The sequence below is a fragment of the Pocillopora damicornis genome, chromosome 10 (genome assembly GCF_964200805.1).
Source record: "Pocillopora damicornis chromosome 10, jaPocDami1.2, whole genome shotgun sequence".
Lineage (NCBI taxonomy): Eukaryota > Metazoa > Cnidaria > Anthozoa > Scleractinia > Pocilloporidae > Pocillopora > Pocillopora damicornis.
Genome location: NC_142679.1, coordinates 21,140,858 through 21,165,161, shown reverse-complemented (window position 1 = coordinate 21,165,161; position 24,304 = coordinate 21,140,858). Strand labels below are relative to the sequence as shown.

The 24,304-nt window shown below is 37.3% G+C and overlaps 2 protein-coding genes across 2 annotated transcripts; one reads left to right on the top strand and one right to left on the bottom strand.

Annotated features, from left to right (window-relative positions):
- Positions 1 to 47: 47 nt before the first annotated feature.
- LOC113666718 (histone H3-like) lies at positions 48 to 907 on the top strand. The gene has a single exon (XM_027182508.2). The coding sequence runs from the start codon at positions 187 to 189 to the stop codon at positions 595 to 597; it is 411 nt and encodes a 136-aa protein (XP_027038309.1). The 5' UTR covers positions 48 to 186; the 3' UTR covers positions 598 to 907.
- Positions 908 to 1,504: 597 nt separating this feature from the next.
- Positions 1,505 to 20,077, bottom strand: LOC113666696 (tubulin-specific chaperone D). Its single transcript, XM_089185407.1, has 49 exons — positions 19,895 to 20,077; positions 19,702 to 19,752; positions 19,196 to 19,293; positions 18,101 to 18,202; positions 17,437 to 17,589; positions 17,269 to 17,324; positions 17,093 to 17,175; positions 16,785 to 16,834; positions 16,224 to 16,269; positions 15,767 to 15,855; positions 14,857 to 14,900; positions 14,596 to 14,656; positions 14,366 to 14,407; positions 14,152 to 14,194; positions 13,930 to 13,990; positions 13,745 to 13,819; positions 13,607 to 13,638; positions 13,348 to 13,410; positions 12,871 to 12,930; positions 12,680 to 12,776; positions 12,391 to 12,448; positions 12,021 to 12,050; positions 11,718 to 11,803; positions 11,533 to 11,613; positions 11,019 to 11,092; positions 10,275 to 10,392; positions 10,107 to 10,167; positions 9,726 to 9,748; positions 9,402 to 9,433; positions 9,031 to 9,093; positions 8,760 to 8,815; positions 8,600 to 8,681; positions 8,448 to 8,502; positions 7,901 to 7,964; positions 7,459 to 7,550; positions 7,151 to 7,291; positions 6,751 to 6,834; positions 6,353 to 6,457; positions 6,101 to 6,154; positions 5,559 to 5,697; positions 4,880 to 4,932; positions 4,530 to 4,598; positions 4,059 to 4,136; positions 3,604 to 3,693; positions 3,046 to 3,133; positions 2,731 to 2,840; positions 2,510 to 2,588; positions 2,205 to 2,262; positions 1,505 to 2,091 (listed from the first exon to the last, which is right to left on the bottom strand). The coding sequence occupies exons 1-49, from the start codon at positions 20,037 to 20,039 to the stop codon at positions 2,069 to 2,071; spliced, it is 3,597 nt and encodes a 1,198-aa protein (XP_089041533.1). The 5' UTR covers positions 20,040 to 20,077; the 3' UTR covers positions 1,505 to 2,068.
- Between the last annotated feature and the right edge of the window lie 4,227 nt (positions 20,078 to 24,304).

The following is a 24,304-nucleotide window of genomic DNA, read 5'->3' as shown; positions in this document are numbered from 1 at the left end:
GCAATGGTAAGCTTGCGACTTCTACGTGCGATAGGTGAGATATTTTTGATGTATAATTCGCACGTGCATTGTGGCCGTATATAACTTGGATAGCAATTCTGTTCCACTACCAAGAAGTTCCAGATCCTGCGTCACAGCAACTTTGTACGACTATTTCACCAATAAGCTTTGCGAGACTGTAAAGAAATGGCACGCACTAAACAGACCGCTCGTAAATCAACCGGAGGAAAGGCTCCACGAAAGCAACTTGCAACAAAGGCAGCAAGGAAAAGTGCTCCAGCCACTGGCGGTGTCAAGAAACCTCATCGTTACAGGCCAGGAACAGTCGCACTCCGAGAAATTCGCCGCTACCAGAAGTCCACAGAACTTCTCATCCGCAAACTCCCCTTCCAAAGATTGATCCGTGAGATAGCGCAGGATTTCAAGACCGACTTGCGTTTTCAGAGTTCTGCCGTGTTGGCCTTACAAGAAGCGGCAGAAGCTTACTTGGTAGGATTGTTTGAGGACACTAACCTTTGCGCAATTCACGCCAAACGAGTCACCATTATGCCCAAAGACATTCAGCTTGCGAGACGTATTCGTGGAGAACGCGCTTAATTGAACATTCTTGGTACTTTTTCTTCACTTTTTGATTAAACCTGTTTTGATTTCATTTGCACATTTATTGTTACAAATTTATTCGAAGACACACATATACTGCAAGACGAGCAGATGTAACTTGAAACCAAGCAAAAACTTGATAATATAATCACAAATTTGTAACGTCTATGTACATAAAGCGTGTAAGATAGCGATGCAACTTCTAAATATTCATCAGTGCTTAAGTTATTTGTACATAGAAGCATCTCGTTTGCGTTCATTTTATCCTTCTCATTGTATCAGACGAGTGTAATAAAACTATTGTCAATTAATTTTTCTGACTCGTTCAATATTAACTATAAAAAAAATTGTCTGACGTGAATGGTTATCACCAGCCCGATTTGAGGACTAATAGGACAGTGTGCGCGTCATGCTTGTAATTGGACAGTAATAGGACAGTCGAGGGACAGTTAACACGTCATGCCTGTATAAGTAGACAGAACGCTTCATGTGCGCGCTCTGTTGTCTCGCATTTCTTCGAGTTAAATGTTTTTTTATTGAAAACGTATGACCGATTTCTAGTTTCTATCTCAAAATTCCATCACAGTTTCGATTAATTGGTAACCGGACTTCGTGTTGTCCAATTCTGTCTGTAACTCGTGATTAACAAATCGGACGAAATCTTCACGATAATTAACCAGATTGCGCTGTATTCTTTCCCTGATTTCCCTTGCTATCAAATCAAATAAATTAGAGGCGAAGCATTGAAAAATTAAAGGAAATTATGGAGAGGGCTACTAATTATCCAGGGATAGCTTTTTAACTAACCGTCGTGCGATTTTACTGTTTCCGATCAAAAATCTTGGAACAAATAATTTTTTTTGTTTGTAACAAACTTTAGCCCTAATTCAAATCGAACTCTAGAGAAGCGCAAGATGTTTTTTTATTTTGGTTTTCATTACATGTAAAGAATGTACGGGCACCACAATGTGAAATAGAAATATTCCAAACACTCGCACACATGCAGGTTACCTTGCATTTTACGATGTTAGCTTCTTTTCTTTAAATAAATAAATTACAGATATTAAACAAATTTCTTCAGAAATAAAATGATGTTCCCATGAGAACGATATGCCTAAATTAAAGCAGCTCATGTTGACATGATTACGAGTACTCCTTGGCAAACTGGTAAAGATAATTCTTGGCTTCACTCCGGAAATAACTGATCTGTAAAGCTTTCCAGTTTACGAAAAGACCTGTACACAAGAGCAGTGACTTGCCCATCTTCAATACTTTTAGTCGGAACATTTTCCAAACGTACAAGCGCCGTAATTAGAAACCACCAAGATTTCGTATGCCACCTGTTTTTACGTCTGTTTACCGATGAAAATCGGCCTCCTCACAGCAGATGAACCGGTGGACTGTGCATCGTTTCCACTCACATGCAGCTACCTCATGAATTCCATGGGGTGTTATTTACAGAAAAGTTCTAATACCCACGACTGACCAAGTCTGTTGAAAATAGAGAGAAATCAGGTATATCTGTTCCAAATCCTTAAAAAATAATAAAAAAAAGAACCGACGAGAGAACTGGAAAATCATGAAAACGAAAATAACGTTCTTACCTTTGTAGCTGTCTAATTCGTCTTTCTTTTTCTTGACGGCGGTTGGCGCCGTAGAAGACTGAGATTAAATGAAAACAAAATATGAGTGGAAAGATGGGTAAAGAATAACTGAAAATAATAAAATCATAAGGGATTGGAAAGGAGTGTCACGAAGGGATGGTAAAAGGAAGGTCAGAAAAAGGAATAAGTGGAACCAAGTTGCTATACCGTCCGCTTGGAAATACGTCTCAGTTAAACTTTTTACGTTTAATAATCTCCTGTTATGGCAATAAATACAACGTAAAGAAACTGACCAGGCTCATTACCTTTAAAACCGGATGAGGGATGCCTATAATGTCGCAAAGTCTGTTTCTTATAACACGAAGTTCTTCAATCTTCGCGTCCCTGAGAAAACAAGCATGTCAAGTAAAAGTCGTAATTAACTGTATGAGGCCAAACAGCTGAACAAGTTTACCAAAACTAACCTATCTATTTTCAGATCATGTCAGAGCGCGAGTAAAACTAACATAAAATTCACATCTCTCACCATGAAGTTTCGGTCAGTATCGTTAACACTTCATCTAAATTTTCCGCCGGTATGATGTCATCATAGGTCAACATTGCTGAGTACAGGTGGTCAGCAGTAGTTTTACGAACCTTGCAAAAGAAGGGATACGTTGAACAGATATGAAGTATTGTACTGGCGTATTAAGGGTGGGGCCGACAACAATGCAGCTACGCCGTAAAACCTTAATCATCGAGAGACTTTCGCCCTATACTGTAAGTATGTACTACATACATACAATTGAGTGCATTGGATGTTCACCGTTCTTGTATGCAGTTTAATCACGAAAATTCTTACCTGAGGGTATCTGTGACAAAGAAATATGGAAAGCTGTTGGAAAGCTTTCATTCTTGTCGCCCCTAGAAACTGTAATAGGCCGCAAAACCTTGTTAAAAAAGAGGAAACATGTAATTAGCTAAGCTTTGTCCCAACATCATAAATCGAGAAAAAGCTTCCGATAGCTAGATTTTGTTTTTACTTACTGCTTGCGTGAAAATGAGGAGCATTTGGTTAAACAAATCAAATATAGGAGAGCAGGCGTCCTCGAAAGCGGTAAAAAGTACCCGTAAAAGACTCTCGCTATTTACGGCAATGTGTAGCGACAGTTTTTGTCTGAGTCAGTCTTAAAATGAGATTTTATGCGGCCGGCGTTAAGTTGGGCAGTGAGCTTACCACAGTGTCCCTTGACACAGCTTCGATAGCATCAGGTCCTCGCCAAATTATGATGGTTTAGTGACAAGAACATTTACGACATTTTACAATGTCACAAATTCAAGGAAGGCCTAACAAATAATGTTGCTTAAAATCCGTGAACAATTGAACTAGCGGCAACTTAAAAAGAGTTTTAATTCTTACACGCTGACACTCGTGATTAGCTTTCTAGCGTCGCCAATCTTGAAGATTTCCTTTTTTGTGAGGTCCAAAACAGCTGCAGAGAATGGATGGCTGCGATGGAAAAAATAAAAAGGATATCAAATAGCGAAAACGACTCAAAAAAGTCTAATCATTTTTAAGGTATGTGATCAAAAGCTTAACCTTTTCATATGAAGATCATTCAACTTTTAGTTTTCTAAAGATGAGATTGACATTCCCACAAAACGTAACATCGACATCGTTGGAGGAAAATTGCCAAGCTGCGTCGCGATATTTTAAATCAGTGTTTTCATTCCCGTGGAGAACCTTTAGAGTGATTATTTGCCAGAGAATGCCAAATGATAGTCGAGAACAAAGGAAAAAAAGAAACGAGTAGATTAAGGATGGTAAGAATTAACACGGATGGTATATTACAAACTTCCATTTTTTGGTTCTACCTTTCATCCTGGGTGAACAGCTCGAAGCAGCCATTGGCAAACAGCATATCAAGCATCTTGAATAAGGGAACTATGATTCTAAGTTCACAAAAATTTCAGATATTTAGGAAATCAATCGACGTCCAGAGCTTAACAAAAAAGAGAGCAGAAGAAAGACATAACAACAAAAAAGAAGAAAGTGGGGTGGGGGGGGGGGGGGGGAGGAGATTAAGATCGAGAACCAATGCTGAATAATGGGAAGCAGACTAAGGACCGGGGCAAGGGGAAGGAAAGAGACTACGACAAAATAAATACAGAAAATAGTGGGAATCAATAAAAACAACAACAACAATACCAAAATATAAAAATGGGAACTGCACAAGAATACATTTTTTGATTGAGATGGAGCAGAGCATGTTCACGGGTTGCATAAATAAATAAATAAATAAATAAATAAATAAATAAATAAATAAATAAACAAAAGCCACTTGCCTATCATTTTTTTCATTCTTCCGAAAAATATCTAAAAGGGCTTCCGCAATCTCGTTCATCTCAGGCTCACTGTAATAACAAGAATTGTACATAGTGACTATACGAGGTTAAGATATGATCAAATGGGGGAACACAATGGTGCAGTTTGTTGTTGCTATTCTCGTCCTTGCTCCAACGATTTTCCTTGGGTTGTTCCGATGTTCTTTTCTTTACTCAAGAAATACTCCAAATTTCAACTTTGATTCGGAAAACAGTGGACGAATAGCCAGCTCGAGAAAGTGCCAGAGCTGTTAAACTTTTTATTTATTCCATTTTATTTTATGAATATTTAGGAAAAACGGGCTAACTACCTCTTGCTTATGACTTTCAAGAATCTTAGCAACGATGAATGAGAATGTCGCACCTGAAAAAGAAGAAGAGAAAAGAAGTCTTAAGCCAGGACCAGTTTACAACTTGATAACAACCATCAACCCTTTAACCCCTCGGTGTGACAAGCATCTAATTTCTCCTCACAACATCACCTCTGCTTCACATATCCAGGCCACGGGAATAAAGGAAATGATCATCACGTACAGGAGCTCATGATTTTTAAACAAAGTCTCCTTGTCAGTGCCTTAGGAAATGTATAGAGAACAGTATGGAGAATATGCAAACTGATGTTAGGATGTGAAGGAGGTAATTTAGTATAACAACTGGGTTGAAAACGTAAATTAGCCACCGTAAAGGGTAAAAAAGCTGACGTTTCGAGCGTTAGCCCTTCGTCAGAGCGATTGACGAAGGGCTAACGCTCGAAACGTCAGCTTTTTTACCCTTTACGGTGGCTAATTTACGTTTTCAACCCAGTTGTTACACTAAATTACCTGCTATACTCTCCCACCGACGCAGCACCACAGTTTCTTTAGAAACTTACCCCTTTATTAGGATGTGAAGGGTTGAGGCTCTCTTAAAAGATCAGTAACTCTTGCATGCAGAGAGTACTAATGATGTGAAAAGTGTCTCAAATATTTAACAAACGAACATGACAATTACCAATGATTCGGTTAGTCCTCCAACACTGACAGTCAAGCCGAGAAGAACAGACCTTCTGTACGACGCCAAACCGAGGAGCTTCGTTATTCGTGGAAAACATTCAGCAGAGGCGCTCCAATTCATGTCCAAGCACTTATCCCTAAGAAAAAACGGAAAGACTTCGAGAAATTTGAAAAAACGTGTCAATCGATGTTCAGTTGCAAGATATTAGACTCACTGGGCCAGTTGTCTACACGTGGTCTGACCCAAACCGCGGTTTCACGCAAGCACTGGGCCTTACTTATTCTGCATAGAGGGTTGTTTTCATTAAATAAATGCCCTTCCACTGCTAGCTTTCGGAATTCTTGACACAGTTCACAAAAAGGAGCGCTCAGACTACAGATTCAGCCACATTCAAGACAGCGTACAATTGGTTTTGATAAACAACGGCTTCACTATATTTGAATAACCGGCCCATTGACTTAGGACTCCAAGGAGGCGCCACAACGACGAGAGGTTGAGTTCCCACTGTGGGCTAACTATATTCAAACCTTGGCTCTTACTTCGGAAAAATGTCGAGAAGTTCTTTGTGGTGCGGTATATGCGGCAACGTAGGACTGAAAAGAGTAAATAAAAGAATAAGTATATAGATATAGTATATCAAACCACTGTCCTTTAAATAAAAAATTCATGGACATGAAAATCTGTTACAATATTTTTACTAGCAAACTAAACTTCAAAACATAATATCAAATTGTGATATAAAATTGAATTTGTTCTCCCCGAGATGTAAATGATCTAAACACGTGACTCACCTGTCCATATACAGAAGTCTAAGGAAAATCTCTCCGGCATGAGCTCTTGTGCGATCTATTTTCTCAGAAGACTGCTGCGCAAGACAGCACATCACCTGCTCAGAGCTAAGAAAAGGAGCAGCAAGTTTCATTTAAAAAAAATTAATATATATCTGTAAATAGGATTTTTAACGTCCTTCTCTTATACTTGGGAGTACTGGGTCTTAGGGAAGGAGACAATGCTGTGAATCAGACCCCGTCTAAGATTGCTCGTGAGTCATATGACCAAGCACCTAACGACAGTGTTACCTGTAGAGATGGTTTTCAATCCACCGATGTAAAACCACAAAAATTAGAGAAAACACATTAGAAGAGGAACAAAAAGGTTTTCTTTTTTCAAGAACCAACTTCGTACTTACATCTCTGGTGTAAAAAGAGAAGGATCGTTTTCTGCAACATATCGGGTCACGGTTTCCAACCCGCTCATGCTGGCTTCACGCACCCTGCAATAAGAGAAAATGTATTTGTCAAAATGCGATCAAAATTTACATTTTCCTGGCTTCTTGTACCAGAATTAAAGCATACAGTTACCATATAGTTTCCCAGCTAACAGCTCTCTGAACCCGATGTTTCGGGTCACATTCAAGACTTTTATTCAACCTCGATAGAACGATCTGCTGGCGAATCGATTGAATTGAAATGACAAGTTAAGTTAATTTATAGAGAGCCATCACCACCTAAACACATTATAAAATGACGTCTGTAAAACAGAGAAATGTGTTTGGGGTTACTTTTCCCACAACAAGGAAGTTATCGTACCAAGCGCCGACGTCTCCTCTGCTATCAATCGTGTAGTCATTCATAGCAACGAAAAATGCTTCATAAAGTTCATGAAGACTGCTTTCTGTGACAATTTCTTCCTCGTCTCCAGTCCTACTTAATCCAACGGTGCAAGCGATTCTGCAACCACGAGAAAAGTGAACGTTATCATACAACTTTCTGACTTTTATTGCCATAGGACTAATCGTTTCAATTCCAGTTTTAGAACAATAACAATGATCACGGTTGACGGCGCGCTTAAAGCAGTGACACATCACAATGGAAACAAATTGTGTCTCTTGAAATACCTTGCAAGAGAATTAAGTGCCTCTCTTCTTGATTCAGCAAATTTTCCTGGATCATCCGCTACCTGTGAAGCTGTGATTAAACCTGTAAATGCCTAGAACAGAAGCACAGCGATAAATTTGAGATTTGATATTTTAAATGAAAATGGTGGTCTCAAGACTCCGAATCCAGGAAATCGAGAGCTTTAAAATATCTAGAATTTGGCCTGGATTCGCGTCAGTATGTCAGTGTGTGACGGTGAAAAGTAAACTAAACTGATTTAGTTCACGATAACCAGGTTTTATTAAATTGAAGAAACAATATCCAACATGATTTCGAAACTAGCTCAAAGCAGAATATACTTACAACATACAAAATAAAACATTGATGACTCTTATTACGTTTTGAGGTAAGCACTTTTCATCCCGTGTGATTTGTAGTGGAGGAAAATGAAATGGTACTTACCACTTTTAACCTGGATGACAACATGAATTTTGGCAAAAATCCTAAAGCTTGAGCGAACCCAACTCTAATAGAAAAAAAAGAAGTGAAGGGTGTATCACTTACACGAAATAGGAATAATTACATCCGACATAAAGTATAGAAAAGAGAAAAAAAAAAACAAATTTTCACCTGAATTGATGCCATCATCACAACCACAATATTTATTAAGGAAGTCAAGAGTCAGATACACAAAATGAATGAAACGACCGAACAAAGGAACGAACGAACGACTGCCGACCGACCGACCGAACCAACGAACCAGCGAACGAAAGAAGGACCGGACGAACGATCGAACGAACGAAAGAAACAACGAACGAACCGACAAAAGAACCAAGGAACGAACGAACGACTGACCGACAGACCGACCGAAAGAAGGAACGGACGAACAAACGAACGAACGAAAGAACAAACGAGGGACTGAGCGAGCGAGTAGGTGTACAGACGGAAGAATGAAAGAATAAGCGAAAGGTCACATGACCTCACGGGCTCCATGAATGCATTTACTCACCTTGAGAACTCGGAAGGGCTTTTTAACTTCCCAACGTAATGTGTGATGATTCTATCTGCAAAAAAGATAGTAGTCCATTGTTTCGTCAATAATTACCAACTCATTCACTAGAAGAAATGAAATGCAAGAAACTACATAATTTTCTCCATTACCTTGTATTCCATCAATAGCTCCACCGTCGTCTTTGACGTAATACTGCTGGCATAAAGCACCGAGGGCTCGAACAGCTCCTTCCTAAAATATTCAGGAGAACAGAATTAATATTAGTAGGCAGCAGAAAATCCACTGTAGATTGACACGGGTAAATGTCACCTGTATAACAGGTTCTGTGTGGGAGAGGTTGTCATCGATAGTGTCTTGAAATACGCCTAAGAAAGGAAGAGAAAAAGAAACGAAAAACGTGAACATACTCAGACATGACACGAATGTTGGCGAACCCACCCAGACAAATAAAGACAAATACATCAAATCATCGCAAGAAGAAATGAACCATTAAGTAATTGAGCAGGAGAAAACATTGTCACTTTTTCAAAAGCCTCATTTCCTACTTAAGGAAGTGAAATATGGTTACTGTAGCTCTCACCAATTATCTGATCTCCATGCCAAGGTAATTCCGATAAGGAAAGTTTCATTATTAAATGACAAACTGGAAATAAAAAGAGAGGATCAATAATTGAGTGCAGACATATTACAGCAGCAATACAACAAGGATGAATCCTCTCCTGATTTAAAAACTTCACAATTGCGTGTGTCGATATCGTGAGTTTTCCAGGAAAAAGCCGTCATAATATGTTCACGGCTGTGGCGTTTTCCCGCCAACGTAACGCAGGTTTGAGCGCGCGCACTGTTTCAATACAGGAGAATCTCGAACTCTTCGTCAAACTCCTGTTATAATCTTAAGGTCTCTAATAAAGATGACAGGAACAAAAAAGTGACTACAATAACACTTCATACCTGCCTGTCGCATGTAGTCCCCTCCTAGACCTCTGAAAAAGAAATGAAAACACAAGTTATGATCAAGATCCTTCCGCATGAAACTCGCTACGCTAGACGCGAGATCGCAGCAATTGTTTCACTTCATACTGCAAATCAGATAGTGATTCTCCAGTCATCAAAAAATGACCAAATAAAGTTGACAACAGAAAGCGCCAGGCGTAATTTCATGTCACTGTATCTTTCAAACATAGCTCTTCAGTACAATTCGTTACCGTCGTGGTGAAATCGAAGCTCGTTACATGCTCGGTAACTGAAGAATGATATTGTTGTTTAAAATCTCACCTGAAGCTTTTCGCTGAGTTGAGCTAAAAGAAAACAGAAAGTCATATCTGAATTATTGCGCATGAAATTTATCAGCCTCTCAACATATTGCTTCTGCCAGAAGTCATTCAAAACAAGTCTAAACGGCGGTCGAAAGATCACTTTACATGTAAACACCATCTCAAACCAATTACCATGGTTTTGTTGGTAACTCTTCTCTCAAGCTGCTATAAATTTGGCGCAAAATAAATGACAGAAGTTGATGTTTCATCAAATCACTCTATCTACCAAATAAGTTTATCTATTTTCGTACAATATATTTTTGGAAGATGAGGTATTAAAATTGAGAGGAAAAGTCACCTGTTTCAAAATCGCACCTAAATCTACAAATAAGAACTCTACCTGAGGTACAAAGTCTTTCACGATTTCAAAGCAACCTTTGTCAACCACGTCTGTCAGCAATCTGAAAAATAAGAATCGTTAAAATATCTTAAACTGTGCAGTTTTTAATTTATTTGTCAAAATAATTATAAAATAACGAAGTAAAATCTTTAATGTCTGTAACAATACCTTCCGGTTTCCTTAGCGTATAGAAACAGAGCGTGTATAACTTCAGAGCAACCCAGGATGCAGCCATGGCGCGTGTTCAGGTCGATATTGTTCATTTGTAAAAGCACTTTTGGAAAAACTAGGAAAGAACAGAGAAAGAGTTTTAAGCAAGACAATAATACTAAGTACCTTAACGTTACTATTAGCAGTGTTTGTGGCTCAAAGGATGCTTGAACAGAGCTGAAGGACATTAGAGACAATCGCCCAGGTTTCTCATCTGTTGGCCAAGCACAACAAAGGACATATTTAAGTTGTAGTTAAATAGATTTGGGAAAAACAAATTTGAATGGGATACACAACAATTTTCAGAGCTCATATTCTTCTCACAGTTTCATTACAATTAATATGCAAGAGTACCCCCTTCTCCATCTAGTTCACTTGAACTGATTCTTTCAAAAAACGTTACGATTATATCGCTGATATTGGTTTGATCTAGCACGGAATTATCAAAACTAAACAAGAAAGAAATGTATTTTGACAAGATTGTGTTAAGATGCGAAAAAACGCATATGTTGAGCAAAGCTTGGACCTGAGATTAATTGCGTCAGGTTTCCCTAAAAAAGAATGGTTTCTTTTATACATCCCCTTTGGGCGGCCTCTCTCGGTCGACATTCTTAACGCTGGGCGAGGTATCGTTGCTAGACGATTTCTTCGTCTATCAAAATAGATAAGATCATTGAAATGGCTCGATAATCGACAACATACCAGTCTTAGCCATGTATTCTGGATCTGAAGGAGTTAGATTGTGTAAAGCTTGAGACGCCAGTTCTCGAATGTTTCTGACAAGGAAGAAAGACAAGCTTAAACGAGGATAAACTTACAATAGATAATGCATGTAAGCTTCAATTCTGTCAACATTTTCCTGATAATTCCCCTAAGTAGCAAGCCCTAGTGAAGGACATTTTTTTGTCTTCCGGGAGATGTGCGTGGCCTACCTCCTGACGATCGAGGTGTTGTAGGGATCTACTGAAAGGAAACCCCGTAACTGCCGCGAGGTGATCGAAGATGATTACATTTAACGCTCAAATAATACCCAAGCTTTTCCCTGAACGATTTCAACCTTCAATAGATAAAAATTTTGAGGTGTACTGTAATAATCACAACCCTGAATGGCGTCCAAATTTGTGCCTAGACCATCTGTCCTCGAAATTGTCCTCAAAATAAATTTTGACCCAGAAATGATTGCTCGAAAAGATCGTCAGCAGGGTGTGTATCGTACCTATCCCAGTGTTGTAACTTGACATCAGCGAGATAGTCAATCAACGCCTTTGTATATTCCTTAAACTCCGCTACTGATACACTGAAAACAAAAGAACATTTCTAATTGAACTTAACGAAGGAGTCTGGTAGGATTAACAATGATAAGAAAGGACAAAATGATATTATTCCAGTCTAAGATTTTACCTTACAGTCAAGTATGTATTCACTCTGTTCCCAACCGCAAAATAGTCAGCCATCGTAAGAATATCGATGCCATGAGGAAACGTTCCCTAAAACGTCAAAAAAAGTTATCTATTTAAAAAAAGAAAGAAAAACTACCTTAACACTATAATGAAATAGTTTTGAGAGAGAACGAAAGCTATAAAAAAATTGAAAATTACAAAGTTTTTTTTAAAACATGGTCAAGTAACGCAGGAAACTTTGAAAGACAAATACACCTTATTATACTCTAACATTTTTTCTCAAAATACCCTCATTTGAACTGACCTGTCTTCCCACATTTTCTTGAAATGCAGCCTATAGGGAAAAAAAAAGACTATTTGTGTTTTAAATATAAAGTTGAGTTGAAATTCAATCAAGTTGTCAAGAACTTTTATGGCATAAACTATTTTCTAAGTGTTCAGAGACTGGACTTTAGGGCAAATGCTCATTAAACTAGGACAAAACCAGAAAAAATAAGTCAAACAAAAAACAACAACCAAACTCACAAAACCGAGGAAAACAAAAACACATAAAAATCTATCGCTTAACAGTCGTTGAAATGACGTAAAGTGCAGATAAGTAATGTAAATGATCTCCAAATCATGGGCTAAATCCTTCTATATAGACTTTAAAAAAATGGTCTTTCCTAACTTACCGACGCAGCCCGCCTGCAGTTCACTTCTCGGTCAAACAGAGCAGTAGTTATTAGAGAACTGTCAAGAAAAATCAAAAAAATCAAAAACTCCCACTTAAGAGGGCAAACCCGACTTTTGACCCTTTAACAAAGTGAAAAGTAAAGAACGTCACTGCTGCAAGTTAGTGTTAGTTCTGAACTCTCCAGCATTCGGATCGCCATGAAAAGACTACATCACTCTCCATTCAATCCTTACCTCGCAAGAGGAAATTAAACAGCCGCTCGTTATTAAACTTGTTTTCAATCGTACCTTGATATGCCGTGCACGTGCGGTTGGATCTCTTGTGGATCGTAAGCTCTGGCGAATGACCAACAAACATAACAAGCGCCATCCCTGACGTGGCTCCCTTTGAAGTAGAAAAACAATAAAAAAGCACGAACAATCATACATGCGTTCGGAAAGAATAATCCCGTCAAGTTGCGTACGGGAACCCATCTTACCAACACTGTATGTTCCTCTCATTTCATCATAAGACAAGGCTTTCAGCACAACAGGAACAACTGAAAAATAGAAAAAATAACCAAACTTAAATAATACCAGTTATTAAACAAAATTACACATCGAAAATTGATTTAAAAAAAAATGATACTAGAGAAGTTAAATTGCTAGAGCGATTCACAAAGAATTCTCCCTTAAATTCGTGTAAGTAATGTGACCAGGAAAGTCTTTCTCTGTTATAAAAATACATGTTGAAGTATTGTAACTGTCAGGCGGGAGAATTTAAAAAATGTGAAGAGGTCATGATTGCTCAAACTGTTTAAGTTGCTTGCCCGTCTAATCCGGAAACTCCGCGTAAATTTTGATTGCCGATGATTCCTATAATATTTTCTATGTAATTTTGACTTGTGCGTTTCCTTAGGCCGTTCTGTGCCAGATATTCTGAGGAGATTTATTGTGTTGATTTCAAAGCTACTAACCTTCAGGGAGCCTATTGGGTAAAAGAAGTCCTCTACGACCGAGTTCAGCGAGAGCTAGACAACCTACAGTAAATTCAAATACAAGGATTAACAAACTCTACAACATTTAAGCAACATCTAAGTGTCGCCAAGTGTCCACAGATGTTTAAAATCGGTGCGAACTGAATCTCTTTTTTTCACGTAGCGAATCAACATCCGCGAAATGCCGTGAAATAGCTTAGCTACATGAACAATGCTACAAAAGTAGTTAAAAACCCACCTCCGTGCCAGCCACAATCTGATTCTCGGATACTGCAAAAAAAAAATTGTTGTTCCAAATGTAGCATTAAGCTAAACCACACGAAGTTCAACTACTGTAGCCACATAATTAACGTAAAGATGATTGCAAGTTTCATACCTGAATAGCTCTAAGACGTTTTCCACAATCTGGTCGGCTAATTCTTGAGGAAGTCTCCCAGTTATCCTTCCAATCCTTATTTAATAAGAAACATTTCATAGTTCAGTCACATGTACTACACTTTCGTGCCGTCAAAGGTTTACTCAGGATTTGAAAAACTCCATATTGAAAATTTTCCAACCCACCCTTTAGCCGCTGACCATCGCACTACGGTATCCTTATCTCTGAGACCAGTCAAAAGTTTCTCTGCAAATTATTACATTCATAAATATTTACTGTCATCAAATTCTATTAAACATATCAATAACAATTTTCACTGACTAGCAAGATGCAAAAGTCTTTCAACGTTGTTGAATTCAGCAAAAAGTTTTAAGTATTTTGTAGTGAAAAGGAGATCGTAAACCAACCAATGATATCTTCTAGTTCTTCAGGAACATCATAATCTTCTTCCTGTAATACAATAAAAATTGGTTCAAAACCAAATCAACTTAAAGAGATAAAATAACAGCATTGACGCTATAATAACCTGTTATTAAAAAGTCCATCAATAGTCGAGTCAAACAAAACAAACAGACAAACATGCGAAACGTGGCCTGCACAGTTACAAGATAAATCCCTCACCTCAGCTGTGTTTAGTCCTGCTGTGTGGTGACTATTTTCATTCTGAAATAACAATTAAATTCATAAGAGAGGTGAACTTTGATGTAAAGACTGTTCTAAACCTTTCAAACTACAGGCTTGACGAATTGGAAAACTTCCACAAACACCAAATCTCAACCAACAACAAATACATGTAAGTTTGGAAGAAGGTCTTGAAGCAGCCAATTTGAGACTGGGTGTCACTTCACTACCTGTTCTTGAGAGAATGGATTGGCAAGGTTGTAAGCCAAAGATCGACTCCCTCTCTGATATCTATCAGTAAACACATAAAAAACAACAGCTTAGTGAATGCAGCGAACATATAGATGCCTCACAGCCCCTGATTTGTCACAATTAAAATATACCAAGTGGAAATATACTTTTCTCAATGACTATCATCATAAGGCAGCATAATAAATTGATAAAAAATAATAGTTTCCAAGATGAAATCAATTTGACTAAGTAGATCTAACCTCCAGGCTGCTATTCTTGGCTTCAGAAATGTCAAACCAAGACGCTTCAAGAAATGTATGGAAAGAAGTATTCATTATGAAATGTACAGAGCTGGTACAAACCTGTCACACCCTCAGTTCTGAGTGGTCACTATATACTCATTTATTAGGTATAGGTAACAACATGATTTTGAGTGCAATTTGGTGTTAATAAGCACAAGTTACTTAAGTTACAGCGGAGTTACTACTCTTCTGACCTACCACGAAATTTAGTACTGCAATGTCAATTTTCAAGACCATATGCCCTTAGGGCAGGAAGAACTGTGTCTGTACCTACCTCCTCAAGATCTATTAGATTTGGAAATTTTTGTACTATTAAATATCAGAATCACGTGTAATATACTTAACTGCAATTTATCTTATTACTTATAGTATTTAATGTTTACACAATATTTAATATTTATACTTAAGTGATATCTAAAATAGTTCTATGTATGCATAACGTAGAAGTATTTATAAATTATGACCCGCCTTGTAATTCAGTTTCTACTGCAAGAAGGCTGAATAAACGATCATCATCATCATCAAGTAATCTAGATTAAATCAAAGATAGCAAAATTGCACACGCCTGAAGAGGCAGGTGCAATTTGTAGGCTTTGAAAAATTTATAAGTGCTTATTTACACCAAATTGTGTAAGAAATAATGCTTTACTAGATAATAATTAACATGAAAAATGCATCAAAGAAATTCAAGACAGAAGAAATTTTAGCAGTGGGCTTGCTATTTGTAATTTTCACTTGTGGCACAACTTTGCATACACGTTGCATGAAAAATGCACTTGTTTTCAGCTCATCAGACGCATATAATTTTTTCATGTAGATTATTGTGTTTCAAACACACTTTCAAATGTATCAATGCATGTATAATTACCTGTGTAAGTTTAATATTCAGTTTCCTAAGCAGCGTGTTATTAATCTTTGAAATCTCGCGCACCCCTATTTGCTTCAAAACTATAGGAGCTAAGAATTTATAAAAAAATTATTGCAGATTAGCATCAATATTGACAGATGTAAAAAATAATGAGTAAACTAGACTGTATTGTATAACTCTGTTCAATAATCTTAAAAACCTTGATTCCATGTGTCAAAGTTTTGCAAAGTTGAATGTTGACATACAATTCATATTCAGAGTTTCAGTAAAAGCCAGCCAGTCTGCTGCCCCCTATATGAACTCTTACTACTGTCTGTTTAGCCTGGAAGCAAGCTTTCCTGTTTGGGTGTCTCCTTAAGGTACAGCTGCCTATAAAATCATTAGCTGCTGCTTATGGAAAAAGTTGTTGTAAGCCTTGCATATTTTGCACTGTCATACCAAAGAGAAATTTACTCACCATATGGTATTAAGTCATCTCTCTTTCCATGCTTGAAAAGCAGAGCCTTGAAAAGTCGGGGAGTAAATGACAAAGCCAAAATGAGATGGTGTCATATGGTGTTATGGTAACAATTAATCAATCAGTCTATCAAGGAGTCAGTGGAAGATGTGGAAAGGCAACATGAAATGCTGGGAAGGTATGCATGGGCCTTAACTCCTGCAGATTTTTCTCAGGTAAGGTTTGACCTTAATTATTGATCTTCAGACCTCAAACATATTCATTGGCTCTCAAATTTGAATTAATTTATGTAATATTGCCAGATATTGAATTATATGAAAAACCCTAACCTTTGGTGAATAGGATTTTAATTGTGAGCTTCTTCAAGACATACACAAGGTTTTCATTGAAAAACATAGTAGAAGGAAAAGCGTAAAGTAACAGGAATTTATACTACATGTCTAAATAAAAAGTAGTGGCGACCAACAAAATTTAGGTAGAGAATTCTGCATAGAAGCCACAGAATTCTCTGAGTTCAACTGTCTAATGAACACGCTATAGACTATGAAATTTTTAACTGACCAATGTTGTCAAGATCCCTGTCAATAGCAGCATTCCATCCATTGTCTCTCCTGGTAAGATAGAAACACAAACAAGAGTCTTTTTAAAAAAATGATCTCATCTGGAAAGAGTCCAGAGGAGGAACAACATGGCAATCAAGAGGTCATATTTCGATTTGAATGTCTAACGGCCCTTCCAGAGTGTGCTTGCTTCTGATTTTTCATGGAAAGGCTGGGATTTACGAGCATTGGATGAAGAGGCCCAATAAGCTTTGCAATAAGTGGTTTAAATTGTGCATGATTGTTATAACTTTGCATCTAAATACAAACCATTTGCTCTCTCCATCCTCATCAAACACCAGTCCAGAAATTCTGCCAGCTTTTCTTTCTTCACATCTGGTCTTGTAACAAACCTATAGACAAGTGGAGGATACACTGAAAGTGTATAAAATATATTATAAACTGACAATACAGACTAACTTGTTACAAAGATCTACCAAACATACTTTGAGATAACTAATGCGGCAGCATCTCTTGATTTGTCTGGAACTGAAAGATACATCTGCAACAAGGAAAATTAATGGAGAATTTCAAAGTTAGCCACTATTAGACACCGTGAACAAAAAAATGACCTGCTACACAATACTAACAGCTTTTAAGTCTATCCCACCTACCTTTGCAGTTTCAAGAATTCTCTCCACCACAGGCCTGCGTCTATCCTGTGTTCCACTATTGGCATCTCTCCGTCCATCAAAGCGAGCCATGTCAAAGGGTATCATGCAAACAATAGACAACCACAGGAGAAGAACATATCGTGTCTCCCAGGTCTGAGGTTAATAAAAAACATCACAATTATTTTGACCAAAGGATAATACATCATGGTTGACAAAAAAGAGAAACTAAGATGAAAATGAGATTTTAGAAAGCTGCGATTTAATAACATTTTCCTACAATTGCAAGTCACAGTGGGTCATAGGGCTCCTACTGATAACAGATATACTTTTAAGTATTCTGAAGGGATTACCCTAGTTAAATAAAGGTTTGTTACTGCTACTTATGTTGATGAAAATGTACAGTACATTAATGAGTATGTTGTAAGTTAAATTGGATTTAGGACTAAAGAAATTTAGAACTAGCTTGATTTGCATTTTCTTTGTTTAAGAAAAGACAATTCGCAGGAATGTATAAAAATGTAAATCAAAATTGTACTTGAGATCATTTTGACCTAAATTCTTTTCAAACATTATCATATTCCCTAAATTATATGTGTCACATTAGCAATTATAGATAAGGTAGTAACATCATTGACTAGAAATAAAAACTATAAAGATAACACACCTCATGATCTTGAGGATTTTGCTGATACAGCATTCCAAGAACTGGTTCCACGTCGGTAACTTCATGAGAAAACAGACGTACCACAAATTTTGGTCCCCTGACCTGATCAAGTTTGAGTGAGAAAAATAAACAGGAAAGTACATGTTGTTAATGATGATGTCACCTATGTGTCTGTCCTTCGATAAATCATAAATAAGAACCATTCAAAATGATTATAGGCTTCAGCCCTCAATACTGTAAAAAACAAATTCAACTGGTTTATTCCATTTAATAATATACATGAAAAAATTATATGCATCTGATTGGATGAAAACTTGTGCATTTTTCATGAACACAAGTGCAAAGTTGTAACATGAGTGCAAAGTTGTAACACAAGTTCAAATTAAAAATAGTGTGCACACTTTTGCTATCAAAATTTCATCTGTCTTGACTTTCTGTGATGCTTTTAAGAAAATTCATGTAAATTTTTCAAAGATTATAAATTGCACTTGTGTAATTTTGTTGTCTTTGAATATTCATTTGTGCTAATTAACAACAAATTGCACTTGAAATCAAGTTATTACCTATACTTAAAATTCTTTTTAAAGTATGACAACATTCTTATAAGCAACAAGGGTTGCTAGCCCCTTGATCACTCTCTGTGACTAAAGTATCAGTCTAAAGGTTTGATTACAATTATAGGGTCTCAAATCTATAAGATTACCAAACAGTTAAAGTATTAATTGATAATTTACAACCACATTCTTTGTGTCCTCAGAAAGTACTTATTTAAATTCCAATACTAATTGTTTTATATGGCAACCCAATTGCTCTAGTCGACCTTGCCAGTTGTTATCATGCAGAACTGTATATAAGTGATGAATAAAGGGGGAACGTTTCTGAAGAGGGGGGAGGGTGAGGGGATGGGGTTTCATCAGCTGAGTTGTTCATGCAAATTGGCCATTCATCACAGAGAATAGATGAATTGTGGGTTGTGTGTGTGATACATGTACGTGATGTTTCACTTCTTATCATATACAGCTCCAACAGCATGGGAGGACAAACAATTCATTGTGTCAAAATGGTATCTAAATGCATGATCAATTGGAAACAGACCTTGGTGATTAAATATAAATATTTGAATCCCTGCTGAATCACTTTAGCTGGGTTTGATGCATCACAGACTATATGTTGCAATTTCTGTACAAGGCTTTCTGAAAGTGAGAAAATAAACCACAAATGTGAATTGCCCAGTTCTATATTTAACAAAATTTCAACAGAGAAAGAATAATGAATACTGAGAGTTTTTTTTTTATTATTTTCAGTATTATTTGGTAACTTCTGCCGACAGCTTAAAACTATACTCTGCAGTAGCTACTGATAAGTAGCTTAATGTAATCTGTTCATTCACACATTGTTTTAATACAGGTAAAGTTTACCACTCTACTATAAGACGTGTTTCCTATTTGAGAAAGTAGTCCAAGCAACGCTTGAGTAAAGATCTCGTCCTTATTTCTTAAGGATAAAAAATCGCAATTTAAGAGAATATGTAAACATTCTACAATATTGTAAAACACAGTACATACAAATCGATAACTATAAAAATTATTTACACTACTTACCTAAATGCGGATCCAATAAATGTGGCTGTTCCTGATACTTATTCAATATAACTGCAAATTAACCATTTTTATACACGGTAGTGGGCATGATAAAAGGAAATTTTGGATGGAAGCCTGAGCTCCTAATTAGTAACATACTCACAAACAAGTAAATGAAACAAAACTAGGAGATTAGAAAACATGCTACACTTACGAATTAACCGCTCCTCTGCAGCCTCGAGTAAAATATTATCATGACATATGGTTCTTATTGATTCGATCAATGATGTTACTTCTTTGAGTTCGGTAAAATGATCCAAGCTGTATGACACAGAATTCTCGTCCTCCTTCGCCGCCATTTTTTATTTGGATCCAGTTACCAGTCCCACTCGGTTACCGCGTAGATACTTTAGGGTGAACTCGGCATATGTAAAAGGGTTTTAATTTTGACGAAGTAATCTTCCTTTTTAACTCGTGAATTGCGCGCATGCGCAAGAGCGAGTTATAGATACGATGTGGGGAATAGCATTCGCTCGCTCGATTGGTCGATTCCTGTAAACTTTTTTTAGATTTTAGGCTTTTGAGTACATTTGATAGTTTTTGGCGAGCAATAAACAGACGAAATGGCGATCTTTGTTGCTAAGAATAGTAGTGGGGTGAAAAAGAAGCCAATGATAATCTTAAAAGAGTTTTTTTTTTCGTTTTAGTTTCAACAAGCGGCGCCAGCGACTGGCAAGCATTCAAGGATTCACACTGAAATAACAACAACCTTCGTTTTTCATAAAATTGTAATTTACAATCCTTGAACTTGAAAACAATCCGAAGATTCATTGAAAATATCACTTACTGCGAAGCGCTCGGAGTTTACAGATGTTCAAAAGCTTTTTCTGTTATAGCGTGAGATTGAGGACAAAATTGATCATTACGTTTCGTCGCGTGTGTTTTTCCTGTGTGAAGCAACAAAAGATGCCGGCGATTGACTAAATAACAAGTTAACACGAAAATCAAATAACACTTAGACAAACAATTTTAGCTACCGATTTTCAGTGAATTTTTAAAGAACAATTTTCTCGTAAGTTTCAAGACAATTTGAAGATTCAACATATATACAACGTACTAAAATGCGAAAGTTACACACCACAAAATTGATAAATAGGCCTGAAATGAAATTCTATCTTGTTATTGATTATACGTTGCCTAGCACGTGACTTAAATCTACCCAGGCGGAGATCTAAAATGACGGTGGCAGGCTTGGCTTAGTTATATCACTCAAAACTCGTTCCCGTTTGTCTCATTTGATAAAGAGGGAATCGTTAATGTTTTCATTAAGACAGTATTGCCTTGATTTTCTAATATTTACAACGAAAGACAGTAAATTTCAGTTTTCACCCACATTTACTTCCAACCTTTTCTTTTGAACCAGAAACAAAAATGATAGACGTTTAAAACACATGACATCATCCACCTTGTTAAATGTAATAGCATGATCATTTCAATTGTAATGCCTTCTTGTCCCAACGTTACTTTGTTTCTTTGCTACATTAGCGAACACTGAACTACTGTTCGTACTCTAGATGACAATCAACCACAAAATTCCCTAAACCAGATAACATTAAACATAATCTCAAAAATCATGTGTCAATTCACGAGTTTGCTCACAGAGCACTTTGATTGAAGTAACCATCTGGTATTACCTTTGTCGTAGCATGTTTCGGGCGTTCAGTTGGTAAAACGATAGTAAACGGCGCAATATATTTAGTTGCGGCTGATCATGAGAACAACGGAGGCTTGGGTCGAGACGGTTGCTGACCCCAACTAGACCCAAGCCTCCCTCGCTTTTTCACTCCTCCGCCACAAAATCGTGCTGTTTTCTATCGCGCTGCGTTTTAATGACTGAATGCCTGGAACAGGCTATCTTGGTCGCCGATACTTTAGTCGCCGTTTTAAAGCAAAGTATCTGCCTAAAACGATGAATGCCACCGTTATGAAAGACACTGATCCCAAACTAAGATCTGAGATGACGTTCGGCTCACGACCTCCACAAAATACTTCAACGCTATTCATCGCCGCGGAAAAACTGTAGATCGCAGATATGAGATAAATAATGATTGTAACTCCTAGATCCAAAGAAACCAAACTACAGACTATTGAACGCTTTGATTAAGGCGCGTGGATATTAGCATCAGTTAGAAAGTGTGCTGTATAAGAGAGTTCCATAGGGCCCTAACGATTGCCTGAAGAATAGAACTTGCGGTGCCTTGAAAGACATAAGAGTTTGAAAATGATCCTCGTAAATGGGCATGCCTTTGTTCACACTGCATCTCTCGTTCTCTGAGTTTGAGCTACGAGATTGAGTTGAACTGTTCCATACGTTCTTTGGAAACTCGATTAAGTCTGTTTCATCGTCATACTAGAATCTAGTTAAAGAAAGAGTCAGTGGAGCAAAATAGATGATAAATGTTCATCATCCACGTAGCGCAAATACCGGAATGGACTGATGCCTATGATAATGATGATTTAGGCGAAAGTTTTTACTCCCTACCTCAAAGTTTAAAGTACAGTCATAGACCTAATGAATAATCTGCTTATTCGAATAACCCTTCGCGAAGTGATTTGAGTCTGAAAATAGGAGATCCTCGCAGCTAAGAACACTACTGAAACGAATAGTTGTAAATAGGACCTGAAAAAAATTCAGGCCCGAACGGGATTTGAACCCATGACCTCTGCGATACCGGTGCAGCGCTCTACCAATTGAGCTAACAAGCCAACTGGGAGCTGGTCAATGAATTGGGTACAAATAAACATCCAAGTGAATGAAGATTTTAGATATATGAAAATTCACATATTTGCACTGCGGTGGAGAGATGAAATTAGGAGATCCTCGCAGTTAAGAACACTACTGAAACGAGTAGTTGTAAATAGGACCTGAAAAAAAAAAAAATTTCAATCTCTCCTAATTTCTCTCCTATTTCATTTCTCCACCGCAGTGCAAATATGTGAATTTTCATATATCTAAAATCTTGATTTGAGTCTGAACAGGTGTTTTCTTTATAGGGTTGCGGTTTTGTGCAAATTGTTATTTTCTAAACGACCCCAAATGAAGATCTTGAAATATTTGACATAACTTGGCACGGGCTTTAATTAATGTACATCAGCACGGCAAGAAATTATAGAAATAGATGTCCACCATTGTGTGGGTTTGTAGATGACAACATAATTGTGTACGTGCTGGTTCCGATTGATTTCGAATTTCAAGGCAATTGAATATATCTTCATCAAAATTCATTTGCTCTGCTTTAGGAATAATATAAGTTTCCCTTTACTTTCTTCATTGTTACAGTCCGGTGATGCCCACAAAAATTATACATATTCACGTTACCTTTAGGTTGACTGGTAAATGACCACAGAGGCCCTGATGACCGTGATTAAAGTTTGGAAAATGCACGTGATGACTTTTTATAACGAGTTATCGTGAATTAAGTTTAATCTCAGAGTGTGCGTTTTTTTTTTACCTTATTATACAATTTAAATTGTGAGTTTCCAAAATTGAATTTTTTACCAAAGACCGTAATGTGTGCTTAATTCTGAGGTAGAAGTTACCATAGCTAAAGTTTATGTTTAAGGCTTATTTCTGTGTGTGAACAAGTTTCGGTAAAAAGTCGCTGTGACTTTGATCTTTGTTTGTCAATGTTTGTGGCGATCTATTGGGAAAACTGAACTGTTTTAAACGGCAATTTCCGCGACGGATTTACGCAGTAATTTTCACTGCAGATTCCCAACAGAATATCCATGTTCCATCCTGTTTTTGGTTGGTATATCAATAATGGTTAGTCACGAGGATCGGTCCTCATCTGATCTCTCCTCTTTGATAAGTAGAGGCAAGACAACATGGCGGCCAGTTTTCCTGCTGATATTTCCTTCCAAGTTTAATGGAAGCGCTTCCGCGAATGAATAGGGATGATCTGCGTAATTTTTTTCAAAATGAACGTGTAACTGCTGTATTTATTTGTGGAAATGTTGCCTGGCATCACTTTCTCTGGTTTTTGCAAAAAGTGGAACAGATATTTATCCTCCGATGCATGCGCGTGTTAATTGTGTTACCCCGTCCATAGCCAGTGCGTCATACAAATACATGCAACCTTGATATAACTGATCTTTTTACTAACTTAATTCTAACAGCGACAGCTGGTGTAAGCAATATGGAGAGGGGAAATTCGCGTCAAATATTTGCAAAATGTAGGAGTAAAAGCAATAGTAAAAAAATCATCCGTGACAGAGCACATGAGCTGCAGATTTGTCATGAAGACAGGTGGCAATCTTTATTTTTATCCCTGAACAGAGCAAGGCTGTGGGAAGCTATTATATACGAGAGCCTTCTTTTACGTAATTTTTTTTCAAGCGTTGAAAAATATATAAAAAAAATCAGTAGCCCATGAAAATTATATAGTTAGAAGAATTACTTTGAACCACGACTGAACAACATTTTGGCTGGTACAAAAACGGACAATATATCTCTCCGAAAAATGGGCTGTTTCAAGTGCTGTATAGCATGCATAAGCAATTGCACTCTTCTCATGGGTCACCTTCAATACGTTTGGTGAAGGATACTTTTTAAAAAGAGTAT

Excerpts from the sequence above, each read along its gene's own strand:
- LOC113666718 (XM_027182508.2), top strand. The coding sequence starts at position 187 with ATGGCACGCACTAAACAGACCGCTCGTAAATCAACCGGAGGAAAGGCT.
- LOC113666696 (XM_089185407.1), bottom strand. The coding sequence starts at position 20,039 with ATGGCGGCGAAGGAGGACGAGAATTCTGTGTCATACAGCTTGGATCAT. Across the intron at positions 12,051-12,390 it reads ACTGCAGGCGGGCTGCGTCG|GCTGCATTTCAAGAAAATGT; the intron begins GTAAGTTAGGAA and ends TTTTCCCTATAG. Across the intron at positions 2,589-2,730 it reads ATACTGACCGAAACTTCATG|GGACGCGAAGATTGAAGAAC; the intron begins GTGAGAGATGTG and ends TTGTTTTCTCAG.